Source organism: Balaenoptera ricei, chromosome 13 (genome assembly GCF_028023285.1).
Source record: "Balaenoptera ricei isolate mBalRic1 chromosome 13, mBalRic1.hap2, whole genome shotgun sequence".
Taxonomy (NCBI): domain Eukaryota; kingdom Metazoa; phylum Chordata; class Mammalia; order Artiodactyla; family Balaenopteridae; genus Balaenoptera; species Balaenoptera ricei.
The window spans coordinates 63,363,967-63,383,652 of record NC_082651.1 but is presented as its reverse complement, the minus strand read 5'-3'; the positions used below and the strand labels follow the sequence as shown (position 1 = coordinate 63,383,652).

Genomic DNA, 19,686 nt, shown 5'->3' with positions numbered 1-19,686 from the left:
TTTAGGTAACATTGTCACCTTACGTAGTTAGTGTTTTTTTTCTTATGATGAGACCTTTTAAGGTCTAATCTCTTAGCAGCTTTTCGAATATACAGTACAGTTTTTGTTTTTGTTTTTTAATTACAGTCACCATGTTGTACATTACCTTGCCAGGACTTAAATCTTATAACTTGAAATTTGTACCTTTTGACCACCTTCACCCATTTCCTCCACCCCCTGCCTCTGGCAACCACCAGTCTGTTCTGTATTTATGAGTTTGGTTTTATTAGATTCCACATATAAGTGAGATCACAAAGTATTTGACTTTCCCTGTCTCACTCTTTTCACTTGACATAATGCCCTCAAGGTCCATCCATGTTGTTGCAGATGGCAGGATTTCTTTCTTTATGGTTGAAGGATACTCCCTTGTACATATGTATCACAGTTTCTTTATCCATTCCTTCGCTGGTGGACACTTAGGTTGTTTCCGTGTCTTGGCTGTTGTAAATGATGCTGCAGTGAACGTGGGGGGTGCAGATATTTCTTCGAGATAACGATTTTGTTTCCTGTAGATATATACCCAGAACTGGAATTGCTGGATCCTTCTATTTTTTGCCATCTTCTTCAGTGTAGTCACCCCACACCCACCCCACAACCCCCAGTTCTATTTTTGGCCCTCTTTTCACTCAATACCTGAAACCTTAAACCTGGGATTTTTGAATGAGTTCTTGAGAGTATCCTGAAATTTTATGCAAAATTTTGTGTATATGTATTTTTGGAGGGGGAAAGGATCTGCAAGTTTCATCAGATATTCAAAAGTCTATGTAAACCACCACCACCCCCCAAAAAATGTAAGAAATATTGCTCTGCATATTCTCTGGGGAATCTTTCTTATTCCCTGAGATAAGCACAGAAGTTAGGAATTGGATTTGAAAGGCTTCGCTCTCTTCATGAACCTCTCTGCATATGTGTGGCTTAATGTACTTGAGAGTTTTCAACAAGTCAGTAATTCCCTACTTTTTCGGTGTTACACTTAATATAAGACCTGTGAGATATCATAACATTATGTAAATCAAATGCTTTACATTGTCAGTTTGATAACTGATGTCCAGTTAAGATATTTGAAATCACCCAGCCTAGAAAATATTAAAGGAGGAAGACTGTTCCAAGTTTCGTGGTGCTAAGAGCTATGTATTTTCTTTCAATAACATGGAACATTGGAGAATCTAGGTGTATCCTAGTCACTGGGAACCTAACTAATCTCTCTTGAGTTGATTTACAATATTAGTTTCAGGTGTACAACATAGTGATTCAGTATTTTTATAGATTATACTCCATTTAAAGTTATTATAAAATATTGGCTATATTCCCTATGCTGTACAATATATCCTTGTAACTTAATTTACCCATAGTAGTTTTACCTCTTAATCCCCTACCCCTATGTTGCCCCTCCCCCCTTCTCTCTCCCCACTGGTAACCACTAGCTTGTTCTCTATATCTGTGCATCTGTTTCTGTTTTATTATATTCATTTGTTTGTTTTATTTTTTAGATTCCGCATATAAATGATAGCATACAGTATTTGGCTTTCTCTGTCTGACTTCATTAAGCATCATACCCTCCAGGTCCATCCATGTTGTTGGAAATGGCAAAAATTCATCCTTTTTTATGGCTGAGTAATAGTCCATATATACACATGTATACACACACACACACACACACATACACACACACACACACACACACACATCTTCTTTGTCCATTAATCTGTTGATGGACCCAGGTTCCTTCCATATCTTCTTGGCAATTGTAAATAATGCTGATAGGAATATTGGGATTTGTGTATCTTTTTGAATTAGTGTTTTCATTTTCTTTGGATATATACCCAGGGGTGGAATTGCTGGATCATATGGTAGTTCTATGTTTAGTTATTTTTTTTTCCATACTGTTTTTCACAGTGGCTGCACCAGTTTACACTCCCACCAACAGTTTATGAGGGTTCCCTTTTTTCTACATCCTCGCCAACAATTTCTTATTTGTGGTCTTTTTAATGATAGCCATTCTGACAGGTGTGAGGTGATGTCTCACTGTGGTTTTGATTTGCATTTTTCTGATGATTAGTGATGTTGAGCATCTTTTCATGTGCCTCTCTTGAGTTTAAAATGGCATTTTGCAGAGTTCAGCATAGCTCCTTAGCCTACTGACTTCATGGAGAAAGTCAAAACTGAGGCTAATTTATGAGGAAAAACCAAATGCACTGTCCTTAAAAGTAAAATCATTAAAAGTTTTAAAAAATATATTTGTATATTACTAGAAATTGAGTGTATTCTGCCATCTTGTGATGTTTTGGTTTTGATTAACTCTAGGTTTAATGTTATTTTAATGTTATTCCTGGAAAAAAATGAATAAATTCAGAGACAGCAGAGGGCAGCAACAGTTTAGAAAGTTGATTTGCATTGAGTGATAAAAGCTTTACTCTAAATTATCTTTCTCCTGTTAAAAAAGAAAGGCTATTTGAAAAATATACTTGGCCTCCCTTATTCCTCATATCTTTTTAAATTGAAAAGTTGAGACACACATTTGCAGCAACATGGATGGATCCAGAGTTTATCAAACTAAGCGAAGTAAGTCAGAAAGAGAAAGACAAATACCATATAATGTCATTTATACATGGAATCTAAAATACGACATAAATGAACCTATCTACAAAACAGAAACAGACTCATAGACATAGAGAACAGACTTGCAGTTGCCAAGGGGGAAGGGGGTCAGGGAGGGAAGGATTGGGAGTTTGGGGTTAGCAGATGCAATCTATTATATATAGAATGGATAAAAAACGAGGTCCTACTGTATAGCAAAGGGAACTATATTCAGTATCCTGTGATAAACCATAATGCAAAAGAATATGAAAAAGAATATATACGTGTAACTGAATCATTTTGCTGTACAACAGAAGTTAACATAACATTGTAAGTTAACTATAGTTCAGTAAAAATTTTTTTAAAAGTTGAGGCACGACCTAAAACAATGGTATTCTGCATTTGGAGCAAATTTCTAATAGTGCTTAAAACAACTCTAAGTATCTAGATTTTGTTGATGAATTTTATTGTAACAGCTATCATACTGAGGTATTAACCCTCCCCTCTGCCTACATCCAAGTAATCATCCTTTTCTGTTTCAGTATATTTAAAAACCTTACATGTGCTATTTTCCCTCCCCTGGTCATTGTATCCTCTTCAGTGAACCCATAGTAATCTTTCTTAGCACGTCTGATCATATCATTTCTTCCCTTTCGGTTATGAACACATTAATTTGCTTCCCATAACCTACCAGAAGGAGCCCCATTCCTGTGCCTGGCTGGCTGCTACTTCTCAGTCAGCCTCCCTTATACTCCCTCACCTACTCTTCTCCTCACTGTACTGGTTCTCCAGACTGCTCTGATTTTTTATGCTTTTCTCCATGTTTTTCCTTTGTCTTAAATGCCCTTCACTACCTTGTCCACGTGATGGAACCCTACTAATATTTAAGATTGAGCTCAAATATCACCCTTTCTGTGAAGCTTTCTCTGCCCTCCTCATGCAGTTTTCTGGTTTTCATAGCACCTTCTGCTTATCTCCATTGCTTTTTAACCCTAAATAACATAGTAAGTTAGTCTAATAATAATCCCCCCTTTTAACCTGATTGCTCAGTTTCCTTCTAAATAGAAGATAAGAATATGAAAGCAATTTATTTAGCATTTCTGAAAAGGAATCTGCTTTACTAATGTAGCACTTTTTAAACTTTAGCCTATAAAGCTGCAATTTAAGATCTGGTTGGATTTTGTATTTTGGAGATATTTTCTTTAAATTTCGTCTTTATCAGTTTATAAAAGCAAGGTAAACTCTGTAGTAATTATTCTATCATCCAGAGGTAATCATTATTAATATTTTGCTTTATGTTGTTTCATTCTTTAAGCAAAATTATAGAAGGCCAGTTATGCTTAACACTTTCTTTGACAAGGAAGACTTGTTCTAATGTAGTTCATATATTAGGAAACAATTTGAGCATAATGTGAATTTTGTGTTGCTTATGCACATTTTGCCCGTGGGAAACACTGGGTGAATGCAGAAAATTGCACCCAGCTGAACTGAGCAGTGTAGGCATACACAAAGTGTACACAGACACACACACACCTCAAGCATCCACCGTGTGTTCATGAGCCACACTCGTTTGCATGTGGTGTTACAGCTTTGCACTACGTTTCAGAGGACTCACCATTTCACAGTAACTTACAAGCTGCAACCTTTTGGAAGTGCACCTCCACAAGCAAACTTCATGTCTTTTGTGAGGTAAAATGCGTTATTTATTGTAGTATTTTTGTATTTCCTATACATTTAATTTAATTTAACATGTGTAAAACTGCCCTTTAAAATTTTTTTGTTTTTTATTTCTTTTCTTAATTTTATTTATTTTTTCATGGAAGTATAATTGACTTACCCAGTTAGTGTCAAGTAATAGAGGTTAAATTATGGCAACTAATAATTAGTACTATTTTTACTATTGTAAAATCAGTACTGTTTATTTATTAAATGTACAATTAGAACATTTTTATCCCACCAATATATTCTATTACACTTTTGCATACAGCCAGTTCTGTTATAATGCAACATATGCATCCCTATGCAAAACTGTGCAATAAAAACTAGTTTACGAGATAAAAGAGGTCAAGGCACAACACTCAGAAACTTCATCAGTCACACTTCTGGTCACCAAATGTGTGGAGGTTTTGCCCCACACCAAGTGATTTCCTGTGACACTAACTGGGTGTTCTGCAGTTTAACTCAGTTCTGACACTGTCTCCCTGGAGATAGCATCAGATCCCATAGGTTAAGGGCTCAATCCCACAAGCCTGGTGCCCTGCAACCTCTCCACCCAGTCTCAAGCCCAGGTATTACCTGTACTTCTGACCAACCGATTACAGATGAGGTCCCAATGACCCCCCTTCTCGGGTTTAATCAATTTGCTAAAACAGCTCACTGAACTCAGGGAAACACTTACTTACACTTAACAGTTTATTGATACAGGACGCAGATGAACAGCCAGATGAAGAGATAGGGCAAGTCTCGGGGGGTTCCTGAGCACAGGAGCTTCTGTCCTATAGAGTTGAGTTGCGTCACCCTTCTGGTGGATGTGTTTCCTCTCCTGAAAGCTTTCTGAACCGAACATGCCCCCCGCCACCACTACTGGGGTTTTAGGAAGCTTCCTCATGTAGGCATGATCAATTATTAACTCCATTTCCAGCCCCTTTCCCCTCTCTGGATGACGGGGGTCGGGGGGGTGTAGAGCTAAAAATTCCAAGCTCCTAATCATGGCTTGGTCTTTTGGGTGACCAGCCCACATTCAAGAGCTCCTCTCGGGTCACCTTATTAGAACAAGAGTTGCTCCTAGTGCTCTTGTCACTTAGGAAATTACAAGGGTTTTAGGAACTCCGTGTCAGGAACCAGGAGCAGAGACCAGTACATTTTCTATTATCTCACAGAGACTAGCGTGGTGTAAAATGATACTCATAAGTAATCAGTGGAATCAGAAGAGAAAGTCAGCATAGGAAAGAAAATTACTGTTTTGTCAAAATGACAATAGTAAGAAAGGAAAATGAGGTATATTGTCAGAGAAAGTATTACCTGCAAATGAAGGAACGGAAACAGGTGGCTGTGCTCAACAAAAGGGATGACGTGACCCAAGAAACTGAAAAGGAAGAGAGGGCAGGGGCCATGAGGGAGGATAAGAGGCCAAAACTATAGGGCGGCTGTTGGTGGTGGAGGAATAACGGAGATGCCCTTGTGCTAAAGGTTGTTATTCAGAGCGATTGAATTGTTTTATCTTTTACCATGATTGACTGCACTTCAACTGTTGGCTTCTTTGCTAATTTGGTAGTGTTTTGGCTCCAGCCTCATATTTGTGTGAATACTGTAAACTTTCATTAGCAGCATCTTGCTAGCCTTTTTTCCACTTATGTGAAATTTTTTTTTTAAGTTTTATTCACTTTTTTTTAAAATTAATTAATTAATTTATTTATTTATTTTTGGCTGTGTTGGGTCTTCGTTTCTGTGCGAGGGCTTTCTCTAGTTGTGGCAAGCGGGGGCCACTCTTCATCGCGGTGTGCGGGCCTCTCACTATCGTGGCCTCTCTAGTTGCGGAGCACAGGCTCCAGACGCACAGGCTCAGTAGTTGTGGCTCACGGGCCTAGTTGCTCCGCGGCATGTGGGATCTTCCCAGACCAGGGCTCGAACCCGTGTCCTCTGCATTAGCAGGCAGATTCTCAACCACTGCGCCACCAGGGAAGCCCCTTACGTGAATTTTTAAATCCATTTCATAAATATATTTAAAGGGTCAGATGAAGTTTAATTGTACTTCATAAAACTTCTAGGTTGGAGTTAATAATACAAGGAAATTACGTTAAATTAGTCAAGAGAACATGGGCATAGAATAAATTTTTAAATCTTTGTTAATTGAAACTCATGTCTTTTTATTACCATTTACCAAAATACTTACTAGAACAAGGATGTTAATACTAACTTGATAATTAATTTAGACTTTAGGTTGGTTTTTCCCGTTGTATTCTATTTGGAAAGTCTGATTCAGCAGATTTGTGACTAGTGGTAGGCCTTGGACCTGAGTTAGTGTCGGGAGGACACGTGTAGGGAGGACACGTGTAGGGAGGCACCTCATATCTGTTACCCAGAACTCTCCTATAGTTCATTTTTATTTTAGTGTCACTTGCTCATTTAACTTGATTAGAAAATCTTAGTGTCTTTTTCTTAATTATTTTGCCAGCCGTTTCCAGTTACTTCTCAGTTACATTAAATAAAATGTAAATGATTTGAGAGAGAAGACGTTTACCAGTGAGTATCAATAATTTAGGTGCAATTACAGCCAATTTACCCAGCAACCTCAACTTTGCCAGACACAGATCTGGGAAAGTCTTCTTGTGGTGGGAAGTTGGGGGCCTGTGGTGTGGTTGGTGTCTGCCTGTGGTGAGTAAGACCAGGCATTGCAAGCTCGTGCCTGAAGGGGCCCGTCAGATTACAGATAATGAGGCAGAATGGTGGGCTGATATTCTCATGAGCTAGGGAAGTCATGGTCTGACTAAAGTGGACCGCTGCTGGTCGGACTACCTGATTATCACCGAATGGGAATTCTGACTGAGGATTTCTCATATGGGCCCATGTTTCAAAGTCTACTCTGAATTCCCCTCTCTAAACTCTGCTTTTGGTGTTCTCTCTCTCAGTAAATGGCCCCATTATCTACCCAGTGGTCTAAGCCTTGGGAATCAGCCTTAACTGTTGCCTCTCCCTCTTTGCATTCACTCAGTCACCAAGTCCTGTTGGTATCGCATCATATATATTCTTCACCTCGGACACCTTTCCATCCCGCTGCCAGCACCCTAGTCCAGGCTATAGCATTTCTTACCTGAACTACTGTCAGCCTCCTAATGCTTTTACTATCTCTTGTCTTGGCTCTTTCTAATCCTTTCTCTTTGCTTCAGCCAACTGTCTTTCTCAATATGTAAATATATTTATAAATAAAAATATAAGTGTGTTGTTAACCCTTCAGGGGTTTTTCACTGCCTTTATATATTCACTGCCCTTATATTTCACTGCCTTATATTTTTGTGGGATTACTTGTCTAATGTCTGTTTCCCTCACATGCCATAAGGGCAGAGACAAGACTGTTTTGGGGTTTGACAGGCCCCTCATAAATTGTTGCCTCTGCCTATCTCTCTGTCTATCCTTTCCCTCCTAGGACTCATTGCCAGTGTTTCTCAGACTTTTTTGACCTTGTCTCACAGTAAGATATACATTTTCATTTGACTTAGTGCATACCCATGGGTGTGTCTATGCAGTGTTAAAAAACAAAATTCAACTGAGTGGATTTTAAAGATCTTACTGGCTTTAATGAACAATTCATGAATTGGGCAGCATCCCATCCAGGAGATAGAAAGGAGCTCTCTAGAGCTGTACAAAATGAAAGACATTCATAGGCAGAAGGGAGCTGAAACAAGGAAGTTATAAAAAGCGGGTTGGTTATTGTAAGGTTACTTTCCTTTAGGGGATTGTAGGGGTCTATCAGGTGTATTACCTAACTGGTGCTGATCAGGTGATTCCTGATTGGCCGGTTTAAGTTTCCATTTCTGGGAGAGCCGAAACTGTAATTAAGGTAAGCCTCGATTTGGTGACATGGGGCTTAGCATAAGCGACTCCATTTGGGGCCTGTTGTCTTGTTTTTAACAACATGTATACACGGTATATATAAAAACTGAAATAATTATATAATTAATTATATAAACTGAAATAATATGTAAAATTGAACCAACAATACAGTGTACTTTGACATTTTTCAATTTTTTCACTGAAAAATGCTAAGGTTTATTAATTTTATGATGGAGAAAAGTCTGCAGTTTGAAAAAACAAACTGCATTTGTTTTTTGCATCTGTTCAAGTGAACTTGAACATCCTCTGGATCTCACATATACTGCACACTCATTGGCCTTTGTATGTGCTGCTCCTTTAGAGTCAGACATTTATCCCTTCCTGTCTCACCTGGCTTTGTTGTCTTCATCTTTAGATTTTCACCTTCAAAATCATTTCTTTGGGTAGGCCTACCTTGTTCCTACATTTGAGTACACTGCTGTCCTGGTTATGTGTTTCCAAAGCACCCTGTATTTCCCTGTCATTATACTTGCCATCCTTCTTTGTAATTAGTTTAATGACTGTGTCATCTCTCCCCGACACCTGAGTGTACGGTATGTCCCCAAGGAACAAGTATTCCAGCCCAACTTCTGACATGTAATAGGCCTTCAGAAACTTCTTTTGGGAGAATGAGAAAATACCACTTAGTGTAGGAGAGAGAATGTGTCAGAAAGGAAACTGAAAAGCAGTAAAAGAATGGGAAAGTACTTAATGATGAATGATGGTGCTAGGAGTTCAAGATGCTTTGTCTTACCATTGTTATTTAAGAGGTCCTGAAAGCTTACGGTGTTCTTTATTTTACTTTAGTGTCTATACTAATAAAGGTATGTTAGCAAAAATTGATTAATTCATTGCTTACATCATAACAAAGGACTGGTATCCAGAGGTTGTTAGAGAAGATAAGGGAGAAGCAGAAACAGCGAGAAGGTTTAGCAAACACTTGGGAGTACTCACTGTGTTCCTGACACTGCTAGCTGCTGAGGCTGTGATAGGACCCCAAAACAGTCTCTGCCCTTATAGCATGTGAGAGAAACAGACATTAGACAAATAATCACACAAAAATATAATTTTGATAGATGTCATAAAAGGAGAGTTCTGAAGTGGTATATCAAGAAAGTGCAACATTTTATTTTGGGGCAGTGCACATGCCAAGGTGGTTTTCATTGGTGTTTTTGCCACTTGACAAGTAGCCGTGCGGCCTGCGGGCTCCTAGTTCCCTGACCAGGGATTGAACCCGGGCCCCAGCAGTAAAAACGCTGAGTCCTAACCACTGGACCGCCAGAGAATTCCCCTGAAAATTAACCTTTCTAAATTAACTAAGGATAGTCTCCATAGTATTTCTCAGTCTGTGATTAAGTGGCATGAACATAGGCAAGATGGAGAAAACAAGTCCCAAAACTGGTGTTAATACACCAGTTAAGGCTTAGATTTAGAAGCTGGCCTGGGCATCATTCCAGGAGTATATTTAATGAATCACTTACTCTTTTTTTTTTGTTTTTTTAGTATTTAAATATTTATTTATTTATTTATTTTTGACTGCATCGGGTCTTAGTGGCTGCACGCGGAGTCTTCGTTGCAGCATGCGGGATATTTCATTGCGGTGCGTGGGCTTCTCTGTAGTTGTGGCATGCAGGCTCAGTAGTTGCGGCGCATGAGCTCGGTAGTTGTGGCTCACGTGCTCGGTTACCCCACGGCATGTGGGATCCTAGTTCCCTGACCAGGGATCGAACCTGCGTCCCCTGCATTGCAAGGCGGATTCTTAACCACTGGACCACCAGGGAAGTCCCTGAACCACTTACTCTTGATAGACTCATGGGCTTTCAGTTTATCCTGAAATTTGTTATAATTTTTATCATAGTAAATGATGATGAAATGTTTGATAGTGATTAAATTATGCTTTGGGTTGTTACAGTAGTGTAAGTACTTATGCTTATTGACCTAAACGTTGCAGCAGTTTCTGAGGCACATAGCAGCATTCTTTTAAAATTTTTCCTTGTGATGAGAATTCTAAGGATTTACTTACTCTCTTAACAGTTTTCATACGTATCATACAGCAGTGTTAACTATAGTCGTCATGCTGTACATTATATCCTTAGTGCTTATTTATCTTGTAACTAGAAGTCTGTAGCTTTTGACCACCTTCCTCCAATCCCCCTCCCCTCCCAGCCACAAATCTGATCCCTTTAACTATGAGTTGTTTTTGTTGTTGTTGTTGTTTTAAGATTTCACGTATAAGTGAGATCATAAAGTATTTGTCTTTCTGGACTTCCCTGGTGGTGCAGTGGTTAAGAATCCGCCTGCCAGTGCAGGGGACACAGGTTTGAGCCCTGGTCCAGGAAGATCCCACATGCCGTGGAGCAACTAAGCCCAAGCACCACAACTACTGAGCCTGTGCTCTAGGGCCCGCAAGCCACAACTACTGAGCCTGGGGCCACAACCACTGAAGCCCGCACGCCTAGAGCCCATGCTCTGCAACAAGAGAAGCCACTGCAATGAGAAGCCCGCACACCACAACAAAGCCCCTGCTCACCGCAACTAGAGAAAGCCCGCGTGCAGCAATGAAGACCCAACGTAGCCAAAATTAAGTAAATAAATAAATTTATTTAAAAAAAACAAAGTGTTTGTCTTTCTCTGACTTATTTCACTTAGCATAACACCCTCCAGGTCCATTCATGTTGTTGTAAATGGTGGTATTTCCTTTTTTTTTTAATGGCTGAATAATATTCCATTTTGTGTGTGTGTGTGTGTCTTTGTGTGTGTGCGCGTGTGTGCGCGCACGCCACATTTTCTTTATCCCTTTATTCATCGATGGATACTTAGGTTGTTTCCATATCTTGGCTATTGTAAATAATGCTGCTATGAACATGGGAGGTGCAGATACCTTTTCAAATTAGTGTTTTGGGTTTCTTTGGTTATATTCCCAGGAGTGGAATTTCTGGATCATATGGCAGTTCTATTTTTAATTTTTTGAGGCTCCTCCATACACAGTTTTCCATAGTGGCTGTACCAGTTTACAGTCCCACCAGGAGTGCTCAAGTGTTCCCTTTTCTCTACATCCTCACGAGCATTTGTTCTCTTGTCTTTTTGATGATGACCGTTCTAACAGGCATGAAGTGTTATCTCATTGTGGTTTTGATTTGCATTTCCCTAATGTTGAGCATCTCTTCATGTACCTGTTGGCCATTCATATATCTTCTTTAGAAAAATGTCTATTCATGTCTTTTGTCCATTTTTAAATTGGATTAATTGGGGGTTTTTTGCTATTGAGTTGTGTTGTTAGTTTTTTATCTGTTTTGGATATTAGTGCCTTATCAGATAAATGTTTTGCAAATATTTTCTCCCCTTCCATAGGTTGGCTTTTCACTTTGTTGATTGTTTCTTTTGATGTGCAGAAGCTTTTTGGTTTGATATAGTCCCACTCGTTTATTCTTAATTTTATTACTTGTGCTTTGGGTATTATATCCAAAAAATTATTGCCAAGACCCATGTCAAGGAGCTTCTCCCCCATGTTTTCTTTTTTCTAAAAAATTATTTATTTATTTATTTGGCTGTGTTGGGTCTTAGTTGTGTCATGCAGCACCTTCGTTGTGGCATGTGGGATCTTTCATTGCGGTGTGTGGGTTCTTTGTTGCGGCACGCGGGCTCTAGAGCGCACAGGCTTAGTTGCCCTGCGGCCTGTGGGATCTTATTTCCCCCACCAGGGCTCGAACCCACGTCGCCTGCATTGGAAGATGGATTCTTAACTACTGGACCACCAGCCAAGTCCCTCCCCCATGTTTTCAGGTCTTAACAAATTTAAGTATTTAATCCATTTCAAGTTAATTTTTTGTAAGTGGTGCAAGATAAGGGTCTAGTTTCATTCTTTTACATGTGAATATCCAATCTTCCCAGCACTGTTTATTGAAGAAGATTGTCTTTTCTCCATTGTGTATTCAGCAGCATTCTCAAAAATGAAATCTTCAGTGAGTAATAAATGAATCTTTAGGGGCTGACAATGAATCTGGAGTTCTTAGAGAAATTATTGAATTTGATTGCTTAGATATTCCACATTTTGATGCATTTAAGGAGTTAACAGGGACTTCCCTGGCGGTCCAATGGTTAAGGCTATGTGCTTCCACTGCAGGGGACGCAGGTTCGATCCGTGGTCAGGGAGCTAAGATCCTGCATGCCGGGGCCACAAAATAAAAATTATTAAAAAAAAAAAGAAGAAGAAGCTAACAGTTATTTCCCAATGTGATCTTTTGTATTTTTCCTAGGTGAGTGTTGCGTGTATCGGAACTAATGACCAGTGATTGGTTGCTTCATTAGTCCCTTGCTCCCTTCAGAAAGGCATTCATTCAGCATAGAGTTATCCATTGCCTACTTTGTGCCAGGCATTGTTCTGGGAACTACAATGGTAGATATGACAGATAAGGTCCTTCTTCTTATGGAGGTTCAGTAATAGTGGAAGGGAAGAGAGAGATAAATAAATGAGCAAGAATTTCAAAGAGTAGTAAGTACAACAAAGAAAGCATAATATTTTGATGTGACTTGGCTGGGCCAGGAAGATGCTGGATATGGTGGTCAAGGATGGCCTCTCTATGGAATTGCTGTCTCAGGTGAATCTCAAATGATGACAAAGAGCTCACTGTTAAGATCTAGGGGAGGTTAGTGGGGCCAGCTAGTATAAGTGCCTACAGCTTGACTTGTTGAAGGAGTGAAGGGAAGCTAGGGTTGTCAAGCATAGAGATAGAGAATAAGGGCGCTTGTTAGGAGGTGAGGCCAGAGAGGTGAGGCCTATCCAAGGTTCTTAACATTTTTCGTGCTGTGGACCCTTTTGGCTTCCAATAAAGTCTATGAACCACTTGTCAGAGTAGCGTTTTTAAATGCATAAAATAAAACACATAGAGTTAAATAGGAAGCCAGTTATATTGAAATACACTTATCAAAATATAAAAGAAATTTTTGAGAAATAAGTCCTTTTTATTAATGCATTAAATAACATGATCTGAGTGAAGTTCGAACTTCTTTAATTTTGAACTAATGAGTTTAAATGTTAAAGTTATCTCCAAAAACTATAATATGATATGAAAATATATCTGGAATTTTAATTGATGACAAAGACACAAGTACTGATGATACTACTGTGGTTTATTACTTACATTAACAATGGAAGAAAATGCTTGATTCCAGTTAGAGGTTAGAGAAAATGAAGATGGGATTTACTTCTCTTCTTTGTTTATGTACTACCTTGAATTCAAGGATCTATGGACCTTTGTTTAAGACCCTGGGATAGATCATGTAAGGCTTTTTAGGTTGTGGTAACTAGTGGAAGATGGAGTTTATCAAAACCCAATGGGTGGTGCTCGCTTTGGCAGCACATAACACTAAAATTGGAATGATACAGAGAAGATTAGCATGGCCCCTGCGCAAGGATGACTTGCAAATTCATGAAGCGTTCCATATTTTTAGGTAATAGTATTATTAAGATTTTATTTTAGTTTCTGTAATTCTGTAATTAAAAACAATCGTACTGAAAAGTATGTTAGTTTGTTACTAGAAATAAACCAAAAATGATTTAAAAAAAAAAAACCCAATGGTGCCAATCAATTGATGAATGAATAAATAAAATGTGGCATATCTATACAATGGAATATTGTTCCTCAGTCAAAAATAAGGAAGTACTGATGCATGATACAACATGGATGAACCTTGAAAACATTATGCTAAGTGAAAAAAAGCCGTCACAATATAGTGTGATCCATTTATATGAAAAGACCAGAATAGGCAAATTTATAGATTCAGAAGGTGGATTAGTGATTGCCTAGGCTTGAAGGAGTGGCAGGAGGTTGGAAGGAAATTGTAAGTTACTGCTAATGGGTACAGGATTCCTTGTTTCTTTTGAGGGCAGTGACAGAGTTTGAAAATTGATTGTGGCGAGGGTTGCACAAATCTGTGAATACACTAAAAACCATTGAATCGTACACTTTAAAATGGAGAATTGTTTGGTATATGAATTATATCTCAGTAGAGCTGTTATTTTTAATTAAAACCATAACCAATTGGGGGAAAAAAAAACCCAGTTGGAAATTGCCAACTGGGGCTCAGTACAAATTACAAGTAGGGGAAGGAATTCAAGATGCTAGTGAAGGCTTGCAGGATATGGAACAAGTGAGCAGAGGAAGGGACTTTTTTTTTTTTTTTTTTTTAAAGATTGCACAATTTTATTAATTAATTAATTTATTTATCTTTGGCTTTGTTGGGTCTTCGTTTCTGTGCAAGGGCTTTCTCTAGTTGCGGCGAGCGGGGGCCACTCTTCATCGCGGTGCGCGGGCCTCTCACTATCGCGGCCTCTCTTGTTGGGAGCACAGGCTCCAGACGCGCAGGCTCAGTAGTTGTGGCTCATGGGCCCATTTGCTCCGTGGCATGTGGGACCTTCCCAGATCAGGGCTCGAACCCGTGTCCCCTGCATTGGTAGGCAGATTCTCAGCCACTGTGCTACCAGGAAAGCCCAGAGGAAGGGACTTTAACTCTGAGAAGAGCTGCAGCAAGGTGGGCCTTTGTGTGTGAGGGGCTAGAGGACATGTTCTGAAGTTTATACAGGTACTTCTGTAATAATACTACTTGTGTTTTCTTGGAAAACCTTACCTTCTTCAAAGTCATGTGCTAGAAAACAGAACTTACAGAAAAAAATAGAGATAAGGTAGACCTCAAAATATATGAAAAATTTTAAGTGATTAATAACAAAAGCATTAACAACCTTTAATAAGAACAATAGCCTGCGTAAATCTCCATTGCATTTGTAGCCAGCATCAAGTGACTCTTTGCAGCTTTAAAGTCTGGGGCTCATTTCCTCCTTTGAGATGCCCTTTGAGGGCATTTGCTTAAAATGTCACTTTCAACAAAGTTAAAAATCTGAACCAGGGTATATAGAATTCAGTTAAATAAAAAATTTCTTTTTAAACAGTGGCAGATGTTTTTGTACTTTTCATCTGTACTCAGCCTTTCCACATATCTTAACGTAGTGGAAAGTATAATGGTCATTAAGCCAGCTACTCTGAGGTCTTTGTATGTTGCTAAGCTTACTCTTAATTGTGTGAAAGCTTTCCCTTGATCTCTTCAAAACATTAATGGGCTGGGGGAAAAATCATTTGTGAACCAGTGCCACCACCATGTTTTGCTGCCTTCATTCCCCTTTTTACCAATACCATATGAGCTAATTCAGAATAAAGAACCAGGCATTGTAGCACAACAGACATTATGTGGGCAAAGTGTTGTTTATAGACTGTCTAAATAATGTTTCACACATATGTACTATTTTCTAAATATGTCTCGATGCTGTTGTGATTAATAATAAAATATGAATTCTCACAGTAGTTTTACTGACTGCCATCATAGCGTTTTCATCATTTTCTCAATCAAGAGCTATCAATACGTCTGGAAAATGTTGGGAATTATTGCTTTGGAGTGAAATGCAGTATGCTAGAGATCACTTGCAGCATTCTCCTAAGGGAATTTATTGGAGATCAGAAGAAAATCCTTGTATTATAACCAATAATAATGCGTGGTAACTATTGCTGAGCTTCTATTGTGTCAACTACTGTATATATACTAAGTATAGTTGTCTTATTTATTCATCTTCTAGGTAGCTGTTATTATTACTCCCGTTGTAATAGACAAGGAAAAGGAGGCTCCAGATCACAGAGCCAGTAGATACCAGAGCAGGGATTGGCTTCCAGGTCTCTCTACTCATGCCTTTCACACTGTAGACTCTGTTGCTCCACTTACTTCTCCTCACATAATTCCCCAGCATGTGCTCTTAAACAGCATCAAGCGAAGTTCCATTTACTTGTGGCTTGATTTAACCTTTGTTAATTGGAACACTGTATTATTAATGGAAATTAGGGATTTATAAGGTAAGTTAGATATTTTATTTTAATGACTTCAACTTTGCGTTATTAAATCTAAAAAGAAATGCTATTCATTTGGTTGTAATTAATGTCACGTTTCTCCATCTATAGTACCTCTTCTGAAGGAGATTAACAGACATGCAGGGCAGGCAGTGTTTTATTAGTCGGAAACTTTGAGTGCCAGATCATCTCCGTTACTATATAAGTACTAAACACATTTGAATTAAGATACCTGAGTAAGTAGTAACTTCAGAGATCTGCTACACAGTTTGTGCTTTTGGGGTCAAAGGCTGCTCATTATCGCAAAGTTTCATGATTTGTAGTTTTGTATTTTTAATATAGGACCTATTTATTTATTTACTTTTTGCTTTCTTTTAGGAAAACATCAGGCATTGTTGTTGGCAGTTTTTGTGACTCCTCTTATTGATCTTCGTTCTGATTTCTCCAAGTTTCAGGAAATGATAGAAACAACTTTAGATATGGATCAGGTATGCAATATACTCTTTAAAACAAGCAGCAGAATAGTTTTGAAAAGCAAAGGCACATCAGAAAACTTTCCAGATTTCTCTTTTTAATATTTAATTTTGGTACTTTTGTAAGGCACCTTTGAGACAGTGGATGTAAGATTAAGTGATGGGAAAAGGTTTCTAAACTTTTTTTTTTTTTTTTTTTAATTAATTAATTTATTTATTTTTTATTTTATGGCTGTGTTGGGTCTTCGTTTCTGTGCGAGGGCTTTCTCTAGTTGCGGCAAGTGGGGACCACTCTTCATCGCGGTGCGCGGGCCTCTCACTATCGCGGCCTCTCTTGTTGCGGAGCACGGGCTCCAGAAGCGCAAGCTCAGCAATTGTGGCTCACGGGCCTAGTCGCTCCGCGGCATGTGGGATCCTCCCAGACCAGGGCTCAAACCCGTGTCCCCTGCATTGGCAGGCAGATTCTCAACCACTGCGCCACCAGGGAAGCCCCTCTAAACTTTTTTTTAATAATCATTTCAGTGGATGAAAATTAAGAAAGATTAACAGAGGAAGTGAATATTGGGCATAAGTGGTCTGGTTAAAGGCAATTTCATAAATAAAAGATTTCACATATGCAAGCTGAGTTTTGTTTTAATTCCAAGAAAGAAGGAAAGTTATAGTCACTGGAAAAGGGAAGGGTATAGAGGTAAATATGGAACATAAGATAAGTCAGCTTCTCTTGTTTTATTTTCCACGTAGGGAAAGTCTTTGGGGGAGGAGGTTAGAGTATGGGTGGAGGAGGTTAGAGTATGGGTGTATCTCCTGAGTAGTTGTATACTAAAAAGTTAACCATGACTCTAAATACTAATATTTTGAAATTTTCTACACTAACTTTCCTGTTAAACATGATCATGCGAGGAATATGTGCTTACATTATTCTTATTAAAGAATAGTTAGATCCTTTGCATTCTTCTTGATAACTGGATTAAGTGGAGTTAACATTTGCCATATATGATGTTGATTTATTTTGTTTTTACTGGATCATTAACTGAGATTTAAAGAAATTAAACCCCGTTTACTCTGTGCTCTTTGGATTTTAGAAGCACGTGTGTGTGTGTAGGTATAAATGCTTCTTTTCTGGTAATTTGTCAGTGGTAGGGCAATCTTTTCCATTTACTTGTAGGTTAAGCAGTCAGAAAACTTGCATCGTTCATCCTTTGTTTAGGAAAACTTGTGTTTTAGCTCTTGTTTCCTCTGTAATGTTGCTATTAGTGGAATGATTTTAGGTGCACAACTTTTAGATCATTGGGAGCCCAGCAATCTGTTTTAACAAGCCCACCAGGTGCTTCTGATACATGATTAAGTTTGAGACCCACAATATTAAGGCATGGAGATAGCAACTTAGAAGTTTCTAATAAAGCTGGCCACAAAGGACAAAATCAACTGCAGCATTTCATCAGAGCTTTGCCTGGCCTCTGGGTTCCTTCAAGTGCGTAAATAGGTATAATGACATGGAAAAGTTCAATTCTTGCTTTCCCACCCCTCTATTTTAGTCAGAGTTTTTGTTAACCATCAAGAGCTACACATTTACTTGCTTTCATTTAAAGGAATGTTTACAAATATCCAACTCTGCCCAATCACGGGTAAGGCCACATCCTCACCTGTTGGGAAGAAGGGAGCAGCAGTATCCAGATGTTTAAACTCTGTGCTCTTTGGATTTTAGAAGCACGTGAATGTGTGTGAGTGTGTGTGTGTGTCGTCTATGTGTGTGTAGGTATAAATGCTTCTTTTCTGGTAATATTTTGTCAGTGATAGGGCAGTCTTTTTCATTTACTTGTAGGTTAGTGTGCTTGTGGGTAGTTTTCCAGAAAGATATTTAAAATACCGAGATACAAATTTTTAAAGTGTTTTTCTTTATTTGGTGCTTTTCTACTTATAAATGGAACACATAGTATTAGAACAAGTGAAACAAAATGATGGAAAGAAATACAGAGTCAAAAATGGCCGTCCTTGATATTTTTCCTTCCCTCTTTTCAGATGAACAATGTTAACAACCTGGTGTTCTTTCTTCAACTCCATTGTATTATCCTTATTGTGGGTTAAGAATTTTTACTTTGATCTGAAATACTTGACACATATCTGTTAAAGTAGAATTTGCTGTGACTGTAAAATAGTAGTCAGTGTTAATTCTTGAATGATGCTATGGGATTAGAGCATTATAAGATTTTATAAATGTCTGGGAAGAGTGGATTGGGAAGGTAAGCAGTGCAATAATTGGTCGGATATAGACTGAAAAAGAAGAGGTCATTTGTCCTAATTTCATTGCTGTCACTTTAGATAGACAAGCCCCAGTTTTTAAATCTGAAAGTAGAATATTAAGTAGTTAACTTTGTAGGGGAAGAAAAACTTTTCTTCTCCTTTCTTAGGTTCATTGTTTGGGGGACTGCTAATTAAACTGACCAAAAAAAAAATTAGCAAGAGAACAGACTTTGAGTTCACAGAAAAATGTGACTCAGGGAAGCTGTTAGCATTTGGGAATATTAGGGGAAGGGGAGTGGGAGAAAAGGCACTTGTTGGAAAACAAATGGCTTTTAGGAAAGATAAATGAGCTCTTTGGAGAAAAGATGGAAGATATGATAGTTTTGACTTCCCTGGTTGTGAAACTCCCTGGAAAAGGACTTAAGGACAATTGAGTTCTTTGGGGAGGCTCTGCTTTTAAGAGAGTTCAGAAACAAAGTCTACTCTCATGCTTTCATCTCAATATAATTTTTATGCCACAGTGACATGTTGTGGACCCCTTCAACATAAGCACTGTGCCAGTAAGATGTGAGTTATGGGTTTGCTTTTTAAAAATTTTCTGAGTAGATTATTTGTGGTTAAACTTAATATCAATTAGGACTCTTTATTTTTGCAGGTAATCTAAAGTCTCCATACACCTTGGCTCATGAAATTTTAAGTCTAGAGATATGGTAGGCTTTATTTAGAGTTGCTTTATTCAGCAGCTCTGTGAGGCCATCCAAAGGACCTAATTTCTTGATCTCTTCTATTTTTTTTGTGATTTAAATTTTGACCTAAGGCTGGTTCCTCTTTTGGCTCTAGGATGGCTACCTACCAGTAGCAGTTCATGCCGTATTCCA

General features: G+C 38.5%; 1 protein-coding gene and 1 non-coding gene across 3 annotated transcripts in view; both read left to right on the top strand.

Annotated features, from left to right (window-relative positions):
- The window catches only part of MSH2 (mutS homolog 2), an 81,703-nt gene that overhangs the window by 28,739 nt on the left and 33,278 nt on the right, over positions 1-19,686 (top strand). For both annotated transcript variants that reach the window (XM_059943388.1, XM_059943389.1), the window contains exon 8: positions 16,473-16,582. In XM_059943388.1, coding sequence (XP_059799371.1) covers positions 16,473-16,582 — 110 coding nt within the window. The remainder of the gene's footprint in view (positions 1-16,472; positions 16,583-19,686) is intronic.
- LOC132347155 (U6 spliceosomal RNA) lies at positions 13,547-13,654 on the top strand. The gene has a single exon (XR_009497111.1). It is a non-coding gene; the product is annotated as a U6 spliceosomal RNA (small nuclear RNA).